General features: G+C 40.0%; 1 protein-coding gene across 1 annotated transcript; it reads right to left on the reverse strand.

Annotated features, from left to right (window-relative positions):
- Window positions 1-98: 98 nt before the first annotated feature.
- Window positions 99-14,500, reverse strand: MACC1 (MET transcriptional regulator MACC1). The gene is made up of 6 exons (XM_054161279.1): window positions 14,371-14,500; window positions 13,095-13,159; window positions 12,786-12,900; window positions 8,039-10,077; window positions 5,979-6,167; window positions 99-314 (listed from the first exon to the last, which is right to left on the reverse strand). The coding sequence occupies exons 1-6, from the start codon at window positions 14,498-14,500 to the stop codon at window positions 99-101; spliced, it is 2,754 nt and encodes a 917-aa protein (XP_054017254.1).
- Window positions 14,501-20,805: the final 6,305 nt, after the last annotated feature.

The raw sequence follows: 20,805 nt of genomic DNA on the forward strand, positions 1-20,805 counted from the left end.
GAGCTCAGGTAAAGCAAACTGCATTCTCCTCTGCTCTCCCAGCATCACAGGAACACAATTATCAGCAATACAGTTTTCCAAAATCTTTTCTTGGTAGTCTATTCGTCTTCCTCCATTTTGGAGAAAGCATTTGCCCTTAACACATCCATGCAGTTCACAAGAATTAGCGTTCCAGTTAACTCGCGCCACTGTTTCGTTACTGGGTTTTTCATTTTATCCAAGCTTGATTGCAGGTCCTGTAAGACGTCCCTATAGCTATCTCCATAATGAGCAGCCCACGTGTAGAGGAAGTCATATGCAGGTTTCCACATCATCTGGGGGAAAAAGAAAAAAAAAAAAAAAAAAGAAAAAGGGAAAAGAAAAGTTTTCAGAAATTTAATTCTTGGGCAAGAAAAAAAATAATAGCTAAGTCTTTGCAACGGTAGAAAATTAAAGGAAGGATCTGGATATGCTGGAACATGTCCAGAGAAGGGCTGTGAGGATGGTTAGAGGGCTGGAGCCCCTCTCCTATGAGGACAGACTGAGAGAGTTGGGGCTGTCCAGTCTGGAGAAGAGAAGGCTCTGAGGAGACCTTATTGTGGCCTTCCAGTATCTGAAAGGGGCCTACAAGAAAGCTGGGGAGGGACTTTTTTGGGTGTCAGGTAGTGATAGGACTAGGAGGAATGGGGAAAAAAAAAGGAAATGGGTAGATTCAGATTGGATGTTAGGAAGAAGTTCTTCATCATGAGGTTGGTGAGACACTGGAACAGGTTGCCCAGGGAGGTGATGGAAGCCTCATCCCTGGAGGTTTTTAAGTCCAGGCTGGATGTGGCTCTGAGCAACCTGATCTAGCGTGAGGGGTCCCTGCCCATGGCAGGTGGTTTGGAACTAGATGATCCTTGAGGTCCCTTCCAACCCTGAAAATTCTATGATTCTATGAAAAAACTGCTTGCCCCTTAGCCATGCTGAAATGCTTTATCATAAAAGGCATGTTGCTACAAAAGATCTAAAATTATTTACTTGATTTCTGTGAAACTCTCCAATTCTTAGAGAGGTAAGTAATGGAAAGATGCCTGCCTTTATTTCATTAATCAGCACCCTTTTGTCTCTCTACTTTGCCTGGATATTTTAAGCCTGCTTCTCATCTTTACAAAAAATGTAGCAGGAGAAAGATGTATAAAATTCTTATTAAAAATAAATAAACAAAGCAAACAAACAAAAACCCCAAACAATCAAAAAAAGACCAAAACCCAACCAACCAACCAGAAAAAAAACAAAAGAAAGAAAAAATTCAAAATCAAGACAATCAGAAGTTTTTCTAATGACCATTTTTAAACTGGGGACTTGCAAATTGAAAAGTGCCCTGCAGGAAACAAAGAAAATGAAAATATAAGTTACTAGTATTCCTTATATCAAATTACAATCTGTTTACTTTATGTCAAATCTATATGGAGCAGATCCATAGCAGGTGTAATTTGTCACTTGTCTACTGACATTAAGCTATGACAGCATGACTCACAAACCAAGATGGATTAATATCTTTCAAAGTGCTGATGTTCAGAGTAAATTTGCTCAGCTTACCAACACAAACACTGTTTTCCCAGCTGCTGCTTTGCCAAATTTAGCTTGGGCTACCCATGGGTTCTAGTTTCCCACTCCTCACTGGCAGTGAAAGTTTTGCAAACAGCAATTGGCTTCATAATTTCAGGGGTATTACACAAAGAAAACCAAAGGTCCTGGCAGTTCCTGTTCTAGCAGAAACACACATGTGGATAGTAATAAAAGGATATATAGACTGATACGTGAATATATAGATACACACACAAAAGTGATCAGGAAGTCCAGATTTTTTTAACACGTTTTTCTCTTTCAATGGAAAAGCAGTTTCCATGATTCTGAAGGACAATTCAGGAGGAAATTGGTTATTTTCTCAATATAATCCTTTTAATTTACAAAAGAAATAGCCAACAGAAGCTCTACTTCCTTGATTTAAGCTTTATTTATGTGATCCCTTAAGGAAATGAGTAGCAGTTTCTTCATAGTTCTGAGCTTTTTTTTTCCCACGTTTGGGCTAAGAACTCTCAACTTGCTCCAAGATTGATTATATTGTCAGTTTCTGTAAACATCTCCCTCAGCTTCTGCTGGCTTTCTTCCCCATCCCCAAATGGAAAACCCCACCAAACTCATACCTGCAGTAGTGTCTCACAATCTAATTAGTCTGACTTCTATCTTTAGTTTAAGCTACTAAAAAAATAATGAAAAATGCCTATGCTTTCAGTGAAGTTTCTCATTTTACATCTACAAGAGGGAAGGGTATCTTCATTCACCCAGAATAAATGGTGCCTACTTTTTTGCTCTAAGCAAGTTTACTTAAGTCATAACCAAAAAGTTACAAAAGGAGGGGGAAAAAAAAATCACTAAAAAATAATTGGTGGCAATTAGGAAGAAGGTGAGTAATTATTTTCTTTTATCAGATAGGCTATGTTGCCTATCTTTTAAACTTTTAATCTTCTACTCTAAAAGCTATGTATTACAACATATTTTATTGAACTAAAGCAGTTCATCACTATTGTATTCATGCTGAAACCAGAAAGTTTCCCTATTCCTGGTTTTAGCCTGATAACCAACAAGAAAAGCTGAGATTTCCTGATATTCTGCCACTGGCTGTACCTTTTCTCTGTCTCCTGCTTTCTTTCCTAAGATTCTGTCACAACAGGATATTTTAAGAATTGGGGTACAGCCTTCCATCTTCACCAGAACATGAAAAGACAGCAAGGATAGAATATAATAGAATAGAGTAGAGTAGAATAGAATAGAATAGAATAGAATACACCAGGTTGGAAGAGACCTTCAAGATCATCGCATCCAACCTGTCAACCAATCCAACACCACCTAAACAACTAACCCATGGCACCAAGCATCCCATCAAGTCTCCTCCTGAACACTTTCAATGATGGTGACTCCACCACCTCCCCAGGCAGCCCATTCCAATGGGCAATCACTCTCTTTGTATAGAACTTCTTCCTAACATCCAGCCTAAAAATGGTGATGAAAAGGTGCTGCACTTGCAACTTATGCTGAAGGTCAGTCTGACACTGAACAATCAGAGAATTGGATGAAATATGCCTAAAATACCAAATTTGTTTTCCTCTACTGTCACAACTCATCTTTTTTCCCCTTGAGACAGAAGAAAGAGAAAAAAAAAAAAGGATCAAAAGTTTTATAAACTTGTCATCAGTGGTGCATGATTAACTCAGCCATAATCTGCACTCTCACCACACCAACCCGATACTGCAAACCAAGGTTCTAAGGCAGGTCCTTCTCCATATCCACATACTCTAATGTAATAGGTGAACTGAATTGCATTTGACATTCCTGAATTATATCAAAGAGGATTTTCAGGTAAAACATTAAATCCTTGCAACATCCTGGACAAGTCTCATTTCAGCTGTGTGCATGAGTTTTCCCTCTGCTCCCAGTGCCTCTGCTGAGTAGTTAATGATACCTACATCCTCTGCAAAGTGATTTGGAATTTACTGATGAAAAGCACTTTGAAATCTAGGCACCAATTCTATGTACCTCAGGTTGCTTCTGTGATCATCTGGGAGAAGATTTCTGCCACTAAGAAAAATATTAAACTTTAGAAGAAGAAACCTTTTTAACCAGTCATTCCTCTCCATGGTAGAATAGTCCTTGATGGGTAACCAATCATTTCATGTCTTCAGATAACCCTCAACAATTAGTCCAAAATTATTACTCTTCCATCTTTGCTTGGTTTGATGTTTTCATGTCGGCAAGTGCTAACAAATGAGCAAGTTTTTCTGTTAGAAAACTCCAGGCATGGATAAGATCATTTTAATTTGGGTTCTTTTACACCTACTAATTAAATGTGATGATCAGCAAAGACTTTGAAACTAGGTAGACTGTTGCTAACCTTGTAGAATGCTGGGGGCATCTCAACACGGGTATGAATCACAGAATATTAGGGCTAGGAAGTGACCTCCAGAGATTACTCAGTCCAATTCCCCCTGCCAAAACAGGATCACCTAGGGCAAGCCACACAGGAATGTACCCAGATGTGTTTTGAAAGTCTCCAGAGAAGAAGACTCCACAACCTCTCTGGGCAGCCTGTTCCAGTGCTCTATCACCCTCTCTGTAAAGAAGTGTCACATTGTGTTGAGGTGGAACCTCCTATGTTCTAGCTTGCACATGTTCTTCTTTGTCCTATCACTGGGCACCACTGAAAGGAGACTGGCACATTCATCTTGACACCCAGCCCCCAGATATTTATAGACATTTAAGTTACACTGCACTAGCTACATTTGTTTTGCATGCTTGCTGAACAGCATATACAAAACTTGACAAACAGAATATTGCTCTCTGTATGTAGATGTTCAATTCAACAGAGCACAGAGAAGTTCAGAGGTCAGAAGAAAGCACTGAAATTCAGTGGAAAGTTCTGAAGTTTAAGGTTACATTCACAAGACAGCAAGGATGCAGAGTGTTCACATGAGATGCCAGTCCTAGAAACAAAAGGCACTGCAGAATGGTAAAAACAAACCAAACCCAACCCAGAAAACAAGCAACCAAACAAACACAACACAAAGCTATAATGGAAAAGACAAGCACTCATATTCTCTGTTTGCTTTTAGGATTTTAGAATAAGCTAGTGCATAAAGAGACAATAACAGGGTGGGGTTTATTCACTACAAGTGAGTAGTAGACTGGAGATTGGTAGAACCAAGAGTTTTATGAGAAAGGAATTAAAGGAGGAAGGTGCATCCAAGCACAAGTTATGTACCCAGAACAACTAAGAAATGCTAAAATAAAAACACACAACATAGTTCAAAGAGACCAGTAAGACCAGAAGAAGAGAGACAGATTTTGCAAACAGCACTGACAGAGATAATTTTGCAGGAAAGTACAGAATCTTGTAAATAAATGCGTGGAACTTTTGTCAAATATTGATTAGAGTAGGAGGGTGAAACATTCAAAGAGAATAAGAGATGGTGGTTCATTATTAGAGCAGAACTATATTGATAGCTGTCACCAGGCAGATAAATCTGGATTCAGACTGTGGAAAGGAGTATGCTTGGCAGGGAACAAAGAGAATCAGCTACAGACAAAGAAAAAGGAACTTGGTTGTGAACTTGTAAATGGGAAACAGCAATTGCTTCAGTACAGAGAGGTGAGAGAGAAGGAATTCAGGTTGGATCATAAGCACTGCCTGAAATAATGAGGGGAGGATAGTACGGGCAGCGGGAGAATCAAGCCCGAATGTAAGTGTTCAGGGCAGAAAGTTCAGCTTGAGCATCATTCAGAGTAAAACCTGGACTAGGGACTAGAAGCCATTAGTCTGTAGCTGTAGGAAACAGTGGATCTACTGTACACTTCGGCATTAAAATGGAGAAATGCAGGAAACAACTTGGCTGCCCAGGCACAGATGTGCCGATAGCACAGGATAGCCCTATGCTCAGAAGTGTGGACAAAGGTCCACTGGCTTGTGCTGTCTCCATAGCATTCTCCTTCAGAATCTCATGGCACCAGGCTTGGATAAGCACACTCTGCACTAGATAAAAAAGTGCCTGCATGCCCCATCCCAAAGAGTGGTGGGAGTGATTTGAAATAGCTCCTGCAAGGACTGGATAGTCTTCCTCAGCATGTCTGAAATGACAGCAGAGGTATAAGAGTAACATGTAGAAAAGACAGAAAGAAGGGACTGAAAATGGCCCTTGGGTGGGACTGAAGAGCTGAAGCTTAAGATACAGACCAGGACCTCCATAGCAAATAAAATTGGTACAATAAGACTAAACAATTGCCCTCAAAGAAATACCTAGAAAATTGCAAGTAAAAGTTGGTGAGAATTCCTCATATTGAAGGGCTTGGAATTTAAATAAGGAAGCTGAACTGCAAGAGGAAAGAAGAGAGGAAGAAGGTCGGTCCCTGGTTGTGTTTATGCAGAGGTCAAGTGTGCACACACAGTCACACCAGAGCCTTACCTCTAGAGCTACTGTTCCATTTTTCCCTTGGTGAGGTACCTCGTATGCCTCAATTTGCTGCTTTGTGAGTCGGGCTAGCTTCTCTGCAAGCTCCCGCCAGTATTTTCCAAGCTTGACAGCTGAAGTCAAAACGATGGTGTCCTGGGTGAGACGTGCCACTAATCCCTGGCAATCTATTTTCAAAAGTGCCTGTGATAATGATTTTCATTAGTTGTTGGTGTGGTTTTTTTTTTTCACCAGTAATTACAAAGAGAACATCATCATTTATATCACTAGCCTGCATTTCCAAGAGAGGAAGGCTTTTTGTCTATCTTGTGTTCTTACAAATATGCCACTTCTTTTCCTACAAATAGGTGCTGCCAACAGTTTCATAGCCCACAAGCCTAAGAAAAAAAAAGTCAAGCTGGCATTCAGCTGCTTAAGCATTCCGGTGTCAAATGGATCCTGCCAAGCTAACAGATCCTAAAGGAAAGATAAACTTCTCCAACGTCAAATTTATCTTCTTAAAAGCATGACATGAAATTTAAAAGTTAAGTTAGACTCCCATTATACTAAGTTGTTGTCCTTCATCTACTACCTTCCTGGAAAATCCCTGGTTACGTTGGAGGGACCTTTTGCTTTACTCCTCCCACAGAACTGATAATCTGTTGATCAGCAAGCAGAAATGCAGTGGGAAGCAGACTGCAGTGTGCAACACCAAATCCCACTATACTTTGAGGAGATAAAATTGTTCGGATTTGCTCTGATAATCAAGAAGCCTATTAAACATAAAAACAGGAGATTAACTAAAAGAAATAGCAAGTAAATTCCACCCCAAAGTACCATGGACCATATCTAGCTCTAAGTCTGGCTTTACAAAGAGCATAGCTCAAAGTCATATACATCTTAACAAAGTAGGATGTTTTGTTAACATAATAATGTCCCACCTTTTACCTGTTATATAAGGAGCTTTGTTTAACCTTTAACTCCCCCTTCCTCTTTTTCTACAGAGACATGGCAGGCTAAATTGCATTTCATTCCTACTCAGTTTTATTCCCCACAGTTTAATTAAATCTTAAGAGTTTTAAGAGGCCACTGCTACCAAAAGTTCCTTGATCCTGCTAAAACTGCTGTCAGCACTGCAAAGTGGATGAACTAGTTATGAGAAGTAAACCCTGTTAAGGGTTACAGCTCAAGACGGTCAAAATGCTTTAGATGAAGGGCTACAGTGTGGAGTTTTAAACAACCATCTCTATAATACTTTATTTTCACGCCAGAAATCTAATTCTTTTCTGTCCCAAAAGAGGCTGGTAGAATTTTCAGTCAGAGCTAAAGACAATATTGAGTAATCATTAATTCCAAATTAATTTGTGAACAGATCCATAAGGAAATTGAGGTGGTTAACAATGTGAAGTATTATGTGGAAACATTTTGAATAAAACCACTTTTTACTCACATGTAACAGCACTGAATCACATAGAAGCTGTCCAGAAGCTTACAAATAAGACCTATGAAAATATTTACCAAAATACTTACAATATTGTCCTTAGGCTGCTACAACATTGACTATGAAGTTGTAGTGGGTGGATAGAAAATACTGTCTGCACCATGTGGGTCAGGGCTTTTTTGCTTTAAGCATTTGAGACTAGCTTAGACATGTGCCTTAGGGTACACATATCTATGTAAATAATGGAGTGTCCGTGCTATAAGGTTACTAAACACTTGATAATGGGAATGTAAATTGCTCAGGGAAGCAACTTACCATGACAATTTCATGACAAAAGACTGTTTTGAAGATGATCAATAACAAAAGACCTCAGCTCAGTCAATCTATCAAGTGAAGAAGGCTCCTGGAACATTTACAGAGCATTACTTAGAAACCTTTCATCAGAGTATTATTACTCTTTATGAGAGTCTGGATATATTTTACATCTATAGGTATCTACAGCTTCTAGTAATATGCTCAGGTTTGTAGTTTCCTACAAGGGTGCAGGACCACATTTCGCTGTTCACACAGGTTAGTACTGAGTCGTTTCTCAGCAATGCTTCACAGTAACCAAGTGAGTTTATACAATACTTACAACAATGAGATCATAAAGAAATAGCCTTTTCTTTTTGTTAGCATGGCAGTCTTCCTTCATCTTCTTCACAACATGTGCAATTCTCTCTGATTCCTTATCAGCATGTGCCTCATCAAAGTCATCCAAAGACATATGTGAATATCCCAGCGCCTCAGCCAAAGCTCTCCAGTCATAGACACTCTCCGATACTGTCGACAGAACGACTGAGTAGATGTAAGTCAATTTCTTGAACGGCAACGCAATTTGTTCAACAAGATTCTTGGTTGTTAGCACGCTGTCAGCAGTGTCCATAGCCTGTTCTTTGGAAATCACTTTAATATTTTTGCAATGCACAAGACCAACCTTTCTTCTGAGAACTCCCACGTACCACTCTTTTACTTTAGTTTGCCCAATGGCTTTTACTTTATCTTCACCAAGAAGGGCTATTGTGTCCCCTTTAAAATATTCTAGCAAATAGTCAATCTTATTTTGACGTAATACAGTTTTCAAAGCCACTCCATATGTGTTAACACTTAAAGTTTTGTCTTGAAACTTGGGGTATTTAACTGTCGGTATTAAAAGCAAAGGCGCAGACTTGATTTCTTTGCGGTCCTGTAGGCGCTTCGGCCTGTTGATAATTCCACTTAATTTTGGAGCCGGATCAGGAGTTGTAACATGGAACTGTGTGACTTGCTTACTTTTTAAGATTTTAATCTGAACAAGGAAAACAAAGAAATGCATCTCCCTACATCCAAGCATGGAAAACAGGAATTGTTGGCGGACCATTTCACCAGTTTTCAGCTCCTCCCCTTTAATATTTTTGCTTTGATCTTCCATCTTCACTTCAAAATCTGGATCGCAGGATACCAAAGAAATGTTTAGATCTTGTGGCTTTTCTAGCAGAAATGTATGTTTTCCCCACAGCTGAAACACAACAGGAGGCATATTTTTCCCTCCTTTTTTTATATCACAAACTGTGAGTTTTCCTGGAATGTAGTTATGACCGAAGACTGCAAAAACCGCTGTAAAAGACGGATGAATGTATTTGGGACCATAAATTCCAACTGAAACTGTTCTATGAACATAGTCCCAGACATTAGTTGCTGGAGGCTGGATTTTGTTTGCTTGTACAACAATCACTGCATACATCACATGACTGAGTTTGCTTAGCTTCACTTGTATGGTGTCTTGATAAGTATAGCAATTCTCTAGTTTCTTAAAAGGCCCTTCTTTGTTGAGACTCATAAAACACACAATATCACTCATAACTTGGCTAAGGGGATCATTCTTCACTTTAGCAGCAACTTTCACCTCTAGGAAAATGGCTTCCTTTGTGTTGAGGTTGCTCAGTGTAAGTTCTATCAGAGGACTTATGGTGCTAGACAGCTCATTGTTAAACAGTGACGGAGGGTTAAGGATGGCCTTCAAACCAACTTCTTGGAATTCCCCAGGTGATACATGACCAACAGGGACATGAACATTGATATCCGAATCGGGTAGCTGTACTGAACCCCCTTCATGATTCAGTTTGCAAACCACATGAATGTCTGTAGCTTGTGTTTGTGCCCACCCTGGACTATGGCTCATGGCTTCTAAATCTAGGCAAGACCGCGTGAGTTGTCGGTGACTCAACCAAGCCCTTTTGTAGGCCTTGAGGTCATTTTGAAGCCATGTCATGTCTGAAGCTATAGTTTTTTGAGGTGCTATCTTGTGAAGATTAAATTTTTGGTTATCAACAATATCCAGGAAGTCAGAGACACTCTTGGATCGTCCAGATCTTCTTACTGAAGTCCTTCTTAGAAGACAATCAATATCTAGCTCATCACCTGAGGAAGCCAAAGAATCCCTGTTGCTCGAAACTGCAGAGAACAAATATGGCTTTTCTTTTAAGACTGAAAGGTATTTGTTATTCTCATTTCTATTTGAAGCAGCTATGTCATGTACAAAAGGGTTGGATGCTGACAGTTCGTTCCAGAAAGGATTTGTCTTAGAAACAGCCTGGGCATGTTTGAATACATCAGACCAGTCAATATCCAAATCCAATTTCTTTTCATTGATATCTGTTTAAAACAAAAAAAAACAAAAGCATTTCCTGGAGCACAGAGACTTGTGACATTCTATTAATTTCCAACTGACAGTCTGTTTAGCTAACCAGTGACTAATTTTGTCCTCCTAAAGTGCATATAGATCACTTATATATTTCTCCTTCAGGTTTTAAAACAATATCAATATTGATTTCTAACTAGCATCAAGAAACTCTGTTAACAGAAAGAGTGCAAACAAATTAGCACTGAAGGATGTAAAGCATCTTCTGCGAGGTGCTGAGGTTTATCAACTCCTGCGACTACTAATTGGCATTGAGTCCCACAAGGTTTAACCTCATGGATTCTGGTAATATTTGGGATCTCACAAAATGCCATAGATTTATTTCCTTTGTGTTCAGTCTCTTTGCAAAGACTGAGGAACTACCATTTAATTTTTCAAACGCTGTAGACAGTACAGATAAAAATATTACTCAGAATTCCTTTTCATGCTAGTGCACAGGCATGCAATTGATAACAGCAGCCTTACAATTTATCTCAGTGTGTAAAGAATTTTTTATACTGGCTTTCCATTAAAAAAAAAAAAAATAATAGAAAAATCACTGCTATGATTTATGAGGTTTTGTCTAATTTGAAGTTTGGAGAGAAATGTTTTTTGTGGCTATTAATTTTCCTGAGATCACACATGCGAAAAATAAAAGTGTGTAAGTGATATTTAAATATGCCTTCTAAGAAAATTACTAATTCTTAACAGTAATGTCTCTTTGTTGTGAAGACAAGCTGTGATTATATTTTACATTAATAACTTCACAGAAGCTGTTTTATAGGTCGATTAAGACTCACACCCCTTGCACCGAATAGAGTGCAATTTTTCCTTCTAAGGGCTTCTACTCAATTTGCTGTTGTTTTTCTATGTGCAGGGGTTATACCATCCATGCTTTGTGCATCATTGTAGAGAATTTTAATTTCAGAGGGGGAATTCAGCATTCCCATTCTTTCAGCATATCTACATCTTTCACTACTCCAGTTTTCATAGTGCCTTCCACTCCCAGGCAACCTGTGACAGAACAAGAGGACACAGTCTCAAGCTGCACCAGGGGAGGTTTAAGCTGGATGTTAGGAAGAAGTTCTTCATGAAAAGAGTGATTGGCCATTGGAATGGGCTGCCCAGGGAGGTGGTGGAGTCACCATCACTGGAAGTGCCATGGTTTAGTTGATTAGATAGTGCTGGATGATAGGTTGGACTCGATGATCTCAAAGGTCTTTTCCAACCTGGTCTGGTCTATTCTATTCTATTCTATTCTATTCTATTCTATTCTATTCTATTCTATTCTATTCTACTCTATTCCATTCCATTCCATTCCATTCCATTCCATTCCATTCCATTCCATTCCATTCCATTCCATTGCAATGTTGCCATTTCTTGCTCAGTTTCAAGACTGACAGTGCATTCAACCACAAAATAAATAGACAGATAAATAAAGTCTATGTTAATAGATTTCCTTGTTTCATTTGTCATGAATTGTAACTAAAAGCCAAAACCATGAAGAGTTTCCATAGTTCCAGAAAAATCCTAAATTGATGAAACACACTGGAATTTGCATGTTTCGCAGGTGCCTATCTGCAGGGCTCAAGCACTGACTTCCAGGTGAGCTATTGGGATGAAGTCAGGGCATCCAGCCTTGGTCAGGGCCACAAGATGTGGATGGGCTACTTAAGCACCGGCTGAAATGTTCTTTATTTCTGCCCACACGTCAAAAGCTTTCCTGGTGCTGTGATGCTCTTCTAGTCAGATTATTATTATCCCTTAAAAAGATAAACTTATCCCAGAAGATATGTTAGGGCATTTTTCTACAGGAAAAGTATGAGCAGAAAACTCTGGCAGAGTTTGAATCCTTAGGCTGGATGCTTTCTTATGCCAGCATAGCAACAGAGATTACTGGTGTGCAGGGTGTTAGCAAGGAAATAATTCCTGCTCCCCAACTCACACAGCAAGTGCCAGGCTTGCCATCACTCACATCTGCTATTGGACAAAAAGGTAGGAGAACCCCTGTGTTGAGGAGGGGAATGTTTTCTTATGCTTTTGGGTTAAAATAGCAACAAGATTAAATCAACTTTGCTGTGACTCTAGTATTTAAACTGGGCTGACTGTAAAATTAGAGTCACCATCACTGGAGGTGTTTAGGAACCTGGAGACTGAATGGGGTACTTGGTGCCATGGTTCAGTTGATTAGATAGTGTTGGATGATAGGCTGGACTTGATCTCAAAGGTCTTTTCCAACCAGGTTAATTCTATTTTATTCTATTCTATTACCTTGCCTTCCCATTTTTTAAAAACACTAAATTAATGTTGTTTGGCTAAGAACTCCCTTTTATCCTCCTTGCCTCATTCTCCAGTAAAAATATCCAAAATACCATTTATTCATGCAGAGTTAATGGTTACAGCTCTTCCTCCCAACCTGCCTGACCAACATTTAGTATGGCAGTGGACAAGAGGACTACTCTTACAAGCCAAGCAAGTTTATCCTAGGGGACCTTGTGACAATCTCTCGTGTTCTGAATCCAGGGACATCTACAGTGGCCCAAGTAGTGTGAAACACAAGCAGCACATAAATTAAAAGACCCACACAGGGCTCTACAGATTAGCTCTTAACACTACTGAGAGGTTTGCAAAAATAAAGGTGAGTGAAGAGAAAGAGCAACACAAACTAGCAGAAGAGACATACTGTAGTTGGATGAAGGTGTCTGGTTATCCACATCAATCAAAGTCCCCTCGGACCTGCTCCGTGGAATCTCTCCACTGGTTATGGAATCTGTTCCACTACTGGAAGTGTTTTCCTCCTAGAAAACAAACAGTTAAATGCGTAAAACATCAGGGAAAGGGGAAACTGTTGAAGAATTATTGAGCTTTGCTCCTGTGATATGACACAATTTTAAAAAAAAAAAAAAAAAAAGAAAAAAAGAAAGTGAAGGTATGGTTTATGAGAAAATTTCTGGAGCCTGCCCAAGAGCATCACAATCCCAAAGACTCATACGGAGTGGGTCTTACTAATTTGCAGCAAGCCTGCCAGGCGCTGCAGCTGCAGCACAACGTGGTACCCTAGTCCAAAGTGAAATCCAGTAACTTACATCATTAAAGATCTTGGAATGGGAACTGAGCCAATTGTACAAAAACATCCATTCAGAGGGTCTTGAATAAAACCTTCTCTTTAAAAAACAAACATCCTAATTCCTGTTTTCATATGTTTTATTACAGCCATTAAAGGGGAAGAGCTAAATCGGTTCCTTCCTTTGGCAATTAATATAAAGCATTTCCAACCCTTTCTGTTTTATTATGCTTTTACTATGCTCTTCCTTGAGAGAGCATCAAGTCGGATTTTCCTTTCAGTCTGTACAAGAATGACTTAGAGTAGCTTTCCTTTGGGCCCACAGCAGCACAGCAACAGCACAAGAGAGGACATTCAAGTCTTCCTTGTTCTGTTGACAAAAAGTTCTGTTTGGTTTTGACAGTGCGTGTGGACTGGGCCACATGAGAGCTATAAACCAGATGCTGTGGTTGAAAGAAACAATCAATAGCAAACCTATCATAAGGGCAGGGCAGGAGGGACATCCCTCAGAGGCAGGCAACAAGACGATGAACCTCTCAGTGACTCAGCTGCCCAGAAAGAGGAGTTGCAGCTCTTTGAATGAGCAACTGTGTTTCATAAATGTAAGCTGGAGGAAATAAAATAATATAGATTTTTCCTCTGTGTGTGTAGGACAGCTCATTAAACTGTAGCTATAAACCAAGAGATCATTTAGATCATTCCCAGAATCCTCTCACTGACCTTATATGTAGTGGGGTATAAATACTGATGAGCAATAGATACATTAAGACATATGTCAGGAAAACAGGGCGGGGGGGGGGGGGGGGGGAAGAGAGAGAGAGAGAGAAAAAGGGGAAAAAAGCCAGAATTTTCCTCGGGTTCATCCACAGGATGAAACAGTCAGCTTTGTTCATGAGTGTGAACTATCACAGCTTCCTATTCTGCAGCAACACTTGCAGCCTAAGCAGATTTCATTATATCATGCTTAAAAGGAAAATAAAAATATATTTTAAAAGGCACAATGGCTGCAAGAAAAGGGAAATTTCAATTACAGTTGCAGTAGGTGAGTTATGGGGAGAAGGAAGCATCAAAGTATCAAAGTATTACTGAACAGAAACTCAGAGTCCCCTGCCAGTTTCCACGGCACAATGCAATGCGTTAAGACACCTTTCTTTTTCCACTGCAAATGTAAATTGCTGCTTTTTGTTCTTCCCCCAGGAGCTACCTTCATCTAATGGCAATCTGTTCAGCTGCTGATTTGCACTCAGGCAGGATGTAAGGCTGAGGTCAGGGTAAGCCTGACAGTCACCCAGCTGTGCTATCACAGGTCTGTACAGACTTTCAGGATCCTCCATTACCAGAAGTCTCAGGACTTGGCATTAGAAGTTCTGATTTCAGATAGCAGTGAAAGCTGTTCTCCAAGACCAATTCTTTGTGGCTTCTGTTATTAATGCCCCATTGGAATCAAACTGGAAACTAGAAAACTTCCTTAATCCCAACACTGTGGCTCCCAGATCTGACATCCCACACCTCTATAGAAATGTCACCATTCCTTCCATCTCTGGTAAGAGATCTTTGATAGAGTGTACTGACAGCTTCAAAGGAAACAAGTCTCATTTTCCCGCTGCATCTTGAAACATTGATCACAATATAAACATACAAAAATTTTCTGTCAGGTTTCAACTTCAGGGACAGAGGAGGTTTAATCATCAATGTAAGGTATCCATAGTCCAAAATTCCATTAAGGGTACAAAAAGAACTCTACTTTTTACAATGTATTTTACAGGTTATTTGCCAGCTCTAGCTTCTGATGACTTATTGATCAATTGGCATATTAATCCAAAAGCAGTTCTTTCAATAGTTACTAAGATGCTCACAAGTAGATGCACAGGGTCTAAAATAGGAAACTCTGGGGGAGAGAGTGTATTGACAGTGGGAGTACCTTGGCAGAGACATGACAACAAGATTGCATATAGAAGTTCCATAAACACTAAGAAATTCTACAAATAGAATAAGTAATTTCCTGAAAGTTCCCTCTGGGAACTCCTTGAAACATTCACCACCACCCTGGCACAATGACAGAAAAGGCAAATACTGAAAAGGAAAACCACTTTTAAAAAAAGAAAGAAAAAAAAAGCCATGTCCCACCCTTCCCTCCAAAAGCAGTCCTCGGTGTGAGAGCAGGGTGTGGGAGCCCTTGTGATTTAGGCAGGATTTCAGGCCAGCCAAAAAGAGGTTGAGAGAGATATCTAAACATTCCTGTGCAAAAGATGACCACGTTGGGTTATCCTGTCAAGGGATGTGGGAAATGTTGGAGACAAGTTGTACACAACACCATATCATACTGGGCAATGTGCCTCCTGAGCAGTTACATGATCTGACACCAGGGTGTGTTCCAGCCTTAGTGCTGGGAATGCACAAGTAGCCAGTGCCTGTATGTGACCAGGCACACAAGAAAACTCGATGCTCTCCCTTTCCCATGTGTACATTCTGTGATAAAACAGCATCCCAAATGAACCTTTTGATAGGACAACCCTATTAATTAGGAACTTGCCTGGACAAATCCAGGAAAATGATCACCCACATGAGAAGAGAGATAATGCATGTGGGATATAAAGCCATGCTGATCACTGGTGAGGGGGAGCAGTATGAAACCTTTCTGCTGCAAAAAGAGGGAATTATGTATAGGAAGAATCAGAAGCTTTTCATTGGCTGTAGCTACTGAGTATGAAAGATGCAAACTGACAAATGCTTAATGGTGCAAGGAATTCTCTGACTGATGGTATGTCAGATCACAGTGTGAAGTGAGCAGGGAATGAAGTGAAGAGGCTGGAAAGGAATCAGCTATGGACATGACCAGCAAGTGAACCTGAATGACTGTGGAGAGATGTGGCATTTTTCTGGATGGGGCAAGAAATAGTCTGCCAGGTGCACTCTGCTGTTCAAACTTGGAGTGCGATGCTTGACCTCTAAGAGCAGGGGACTTGGGACCCAGAGCACTGCTGCCAGGCACAGTGCAGCACTGTTACAGTGGAAGAAAAATGCATTAGAGGAAGAAGAAAGTCTCACTTTGAAAGTTCCATTTCACAGAAGACAAATTTGTTGTAAATGGCACTTACGGAATTTTTGCTTTATGTGCTGCCTCCAGAAATCTCTTCCAGGTCTTTTAAAACTGAAGTACACTTTTGTTTGTTTGTTTGTTTGTTGTTTTTATCTCAGTCTCTCTACCAAAGAAAACATGTCCTGCTGTGCTTAAAATAGTGCCAAGGAAGAATTTAAAAAAAGAATAAAAAAATGCCCCAAAACAAACACTTCCCACTTCCTTTGCCTTCAAAAATGAGAGGACACGTTGCTTTGTTTATCAACATCCCAGAGCACTAGTAATTTACCTTTTATTCAGCCTTAACCCTGTTCAGACTTCTTCCAAAGCAGGTTGTGTGAAGAGCAGAGCTCTCCTTTCACATTATCTCCTCACGAAACTCTTATGTGCCCCTTAGATAGTGCTACTCAGCCATACCAGTATTCACAGTGACTCATGGCCTTTGTATCCAGAGCATAAATACATAGAATACATAGAATAAACCAGGTTGGAAGAGACCTTCAAGATCATCGCGTCCAACCCATCAACCAATCCAACCCACCTAAACAACTAGCCCACGGCACCAAGCACTCCATAAAGTCTCCTCCTGAACACCTTCAATGATGGCAACTCCACCACCTCCTCAGGCAGCCCATTCCAATGGGCAATCACTCTCTCCGTGTAGAACTTCTTCCTCACATCCAACCTAAACCTCCCCTGGTGCAGCCTGAGACTGTGTCCTCTTGTTCTGGTAATGGCTGCTTGGGAAAAGAGACCAGCCTCTGCCTGTCTACAACCTCCCTTCAGGTAGTTGTAGAGAGTAATAAGGTCACCCCTGAGTCTCCTCTTCTCCAGGCTAAGCAACCCCAGCTCCCTCAGTCTCTCCTCATAGGGCTTGTGTTCCAAAGTTTATGCATTTCCAAAGACAGGCCAAGCAACACAAGCAGGTGATGGAGATGTGCCTCATTCCTCAGGCTCACTTTTAGCTGCTCTAGAGAAAAGGTACTTACCAGCTATATAGGCTGGACTTTCAGACTTACAAGTTTATTTCTTAAAAGGGATCAAGGTATATTCACCAGAATGTTAAATAGAGTGATCCTGATCTGACCAAATACCAAGTATACTAAATAATTTAAATTCTATTAAACTGAGAGGAAGAAATCTAAAGAGAAAGCAGTACACAGAAGACAGATGGTTTAGGAAGAGAGATGGTTTTGGAAGGTGCCACACATCACCACCAAGTCTAAAACATAACCTGTTCTCAGCAGATGAGCAGGTTTCTAGGTAAATGTTAGAGTAATAGCTCGTATGTTAGAGTAATAGCCCTCAGCACTTGTGGCCTGGAACAGTTTCATGCATCTCAGAGTTTTGTCACGAGGCAGCTGGAAATGAGTTTACTGATCTTTGCTTACTGGATTGAAGTGTGGTATGAAACCTTCAGCTGCAGTGATAACAGATTTGACTTATTCTCTTAGCCTGGCGCACATGAGGCAGTCAAGCAAATGCAGCTGTCTCTCTTCTGGCCAGAGACAGAAAAAGGTTTTAATGTTCAGCCTCAAGAGGTCTCAACCCTTTATCACCTCCTTTACTACCAAGTGGCAGCAATCTGAATTCTTTAATATGACCCTGTGACCTGTCACTTTGCCTGTAATGACAGAAAAACATTTCCAATTGATGTATCTATTAGTTTACTCTGTTATTAAATGCTTTTCAAATTTGGTATCTGCTTTTTTAAAGTTCTGAAGATTTGTCACTGCAGAGCCATTCATGCTCCTTTCTGAACCCAGGGTTTAAGCTTCCTATAGACTCAACATAAATCTTAAGTGCTGCCTGCAATTGATGTAATCGCTGCTTGTAGTCTTTCATCTGAGCCAGTGCTAAAGGGGAGAGTTAGTTGTCTCAGCACAACAAAAAGGGACTTGAAGTGGGTCATCCTCACAGTAGATTTCCACAAGTTCACAAGTGGGTTTTTACAGCCTCTGCCAGGTTCTGCATGACCCAAAACCAACCACTCGACAGCCCAGTGGGGAACATTATGCAAACAAAAATTACTACATCGTAGACATTTTTTCTACAGGGGAAATCGCTTTCCTTCCAGTCCACACATCTACACTTCTAAAATTGCCTGTGGTAACCATAAGGGCTAGAGTATTTGTTTTCAACTATGAACTTTACATTTGGGAATACTGCTGTCCAGGAGCCTCAAGAATGCATGGTTAATTTTTAATGTTGTCTTTTAGGTTTCAACTACTACTCTGAACTACTCCACAGTTTCTCTTTGACTTCAAGAAAGAAGAAATTTGTTGCCTTCTACTATATAACTTTTTAAAGAACAGGAAATGGAAAGTAAAAAGATGTCACTAATGAATTAAATGATTCAACTTTGTAATATCAAATTATAATATTTCTTCTTTTTGCTGAACAGAGGAAAATTTGCAAGTTTCTTAGCTTAAGTCTTCTATGAACATTTCCTTACCACCTCTCCAAAGCTTCTGAAACCAATAACAACCAACAAAAACTAAATTACTGTTTCCAGACATTTAGGACCAGGTCAAGTAGTGAAGCACTTTGTCATTAGGAACTGGCAATCAGGCAACTTATAAGTTGTGTGCTGCACAGAAATAATTGCTTACAATTTTAAAGGTTGAGCACAGGCTGGGGAAAAATCCCTCTTGACTTTCAACATTTTAATTTCTCATATGGTCCAGCGATGTGATAACAGAAATCCTACAAGAGCCATGCTCTCTTCAACAGCAGATGCACATCCATCTGGTATGGGGGCTTAAAATCTGTTGTTAATGTTAATTCATTGCAATTTTTTCTGCTGCTCCACACTAAAAGCAATATAACAAAGTGATGTAGTCCACACTATGCCAGGACCCAGCCCAAAATATCCAACTGTGGAACTAAATTGCCTACCTGGATACTGACAGTATTTTGGAGAGATGTTGATTGAGGATGCATTGGCAAAACATATAACAGGAAACTTGAAGGAAATCAAAGCTGATATCCAGGCATATAAAATGTTCCTTTACTCCTCTGGTGTTCTGGTTTCAGCAAAACAGGTGAGTGCCTGGAGAAAGATACTGGCAGACACTGGAAAGCTCTGTGCTTTTCAGGGGACGGGGGACTAGAACGGTCTCTTTCCCTAAGCGTGACAGAGTTTTGCTCCAGAGGGAAGGAAAAATGTGTCAGAAAGACTACACTTTCATTGGGTAGCTTGCAAGGGACAAAAAAACCCCAACCAAACAACACCCCAAAATTAACTACTCTCCAAAAGCAAAAGTTAACTTGGCAGTACACAGTAAAAATGTGCCTTGCAACATTTCAACTGTGGCAAGAAAGCTTTCAAAATGTATAAATTAGCCAAGAAGAAATTCCAGTTGTGCAGGGAATGAATGGGGGTCAAGAGAAGGAGACAGGACAGGATTCGAGTCCATCACTTGTTCTGTCTCTCCTGGGGACTATAAAATGAGATCAATACCGAGAGGGCAGAAGCAACAAAAGATGGGTTACACATGACCAGCATAACCAGCTCAACATTACAAAACAAACAAACAACCAAACAATGGGTAGCCACCTGTGTTGGGAAAATAATGGCATTAAATGCAGTAGAAGAAAAATCAGTTTGGCAAGGACTCCTCTGGTTGTCATCAGAGGTTAGTTTATAGAGTTAATAACTGCAAGCATAATCATTCCTCAGTGCAGCCACAAATTACATTTTGCTCCACTTGACTGGCCACAAAGCCAACACAGGGAATATGTAACAGCAGCAATAGTATGTTTGATAGATTCTGATAATATTTACAAGGAAAGACTGATACCTATTTTTTTTGTATATTGATCTGTTTTGACTGAGGAACATGTTTAATAGTCCTTGGCACCTTAAGAACGCAGTGAAGAGAGCATCAGAGAGGGATTCTTAATCACAGGGACATTTTCCAAGTTGTGCTGCAGAAAGGGCACCTTTTCTTTGTTGCTTTTTATGGCAATTCAAGTCCCCAAAGGTTGGTCAGGACCCTTCTGATGGCAGTGAAACATCATCACATTGAAAACGTTTGTGTCTGTGCTGTTAATAAAAGGCTGAGATGTCCATTAAGCTACATCCTGCCAATATTTTGAAGTTATTTTTGACACTAATTTTGAAGGGAAGAAGGGAGAGGAATCCATAAAAATATATCTTGTTCTCTCAAAGCTAAACTCGGTACTTCTCATTACATGGCAAAAATGCCTCTTATTTCTAGCAAATGGGATTCATGGACAGTTTCTCTACTGAAGGACATTTGAATCTCTGAATTGCACTCTTAATTACTTAGTATAGGTAACACAATATTTTGACTGAAGTCATATGACTGCAGATAGACTCTGAAATGGTAATGATCCAGCAACAAAAAAAGGAGTCCAAGGAAGATAACCTTCCATGGAGCATCCGATCCCATTTAATAATCCATCTCTGATCATAGAAGATTGCATATTTCAAAAGGAATAAGCAAGAAGTTCCAAATCTGAAAACAAGAAAGAGCTGTTTCGAGTATTGCTGGTAGTTTTGTAACAAAAATAGCAGTTATTGTATTATTAAAA

The sequence above is a fragment of the Dryobates pubescens genome, chromosome 4 (genome assembly GCF_014839835.1).
Source record: "Dryobates pubescens isolate bDryPub1 chromosome 4, bDryPub1.pri, whole genome shotgun sequence".
Lineage (NCBI taxonomy): Eukaryota > Metazoa > Chordata > Aves > Piciformes > Picidae > Dryobates > Dryobates pubescens.

Bases quoted from the DNA above. Each gene is read 5' to 3' on its own strand.
- MACC1 (XM_054161279.1), bottom strand. From the start codon at position 14,500: ATGGAGGATCCTGAAAGTCTGTACAGACCTGTGATAGCACAGCTGGGT. The intron at 10,078-12,785 runs GTATGTCTCTTC...TGTTTTAAACAG, and splicing joins GACACCTTCATCCAACTACA to ATATCAATGAAAAGAAATTG. The intron at 315-5,978 runs GTAAGGCTCTGG...TTTTTCCCCCAG, and splicing joins ATGGAACAGTAGCTCTAGAG to ATGATGTGGAAACCTGCATA.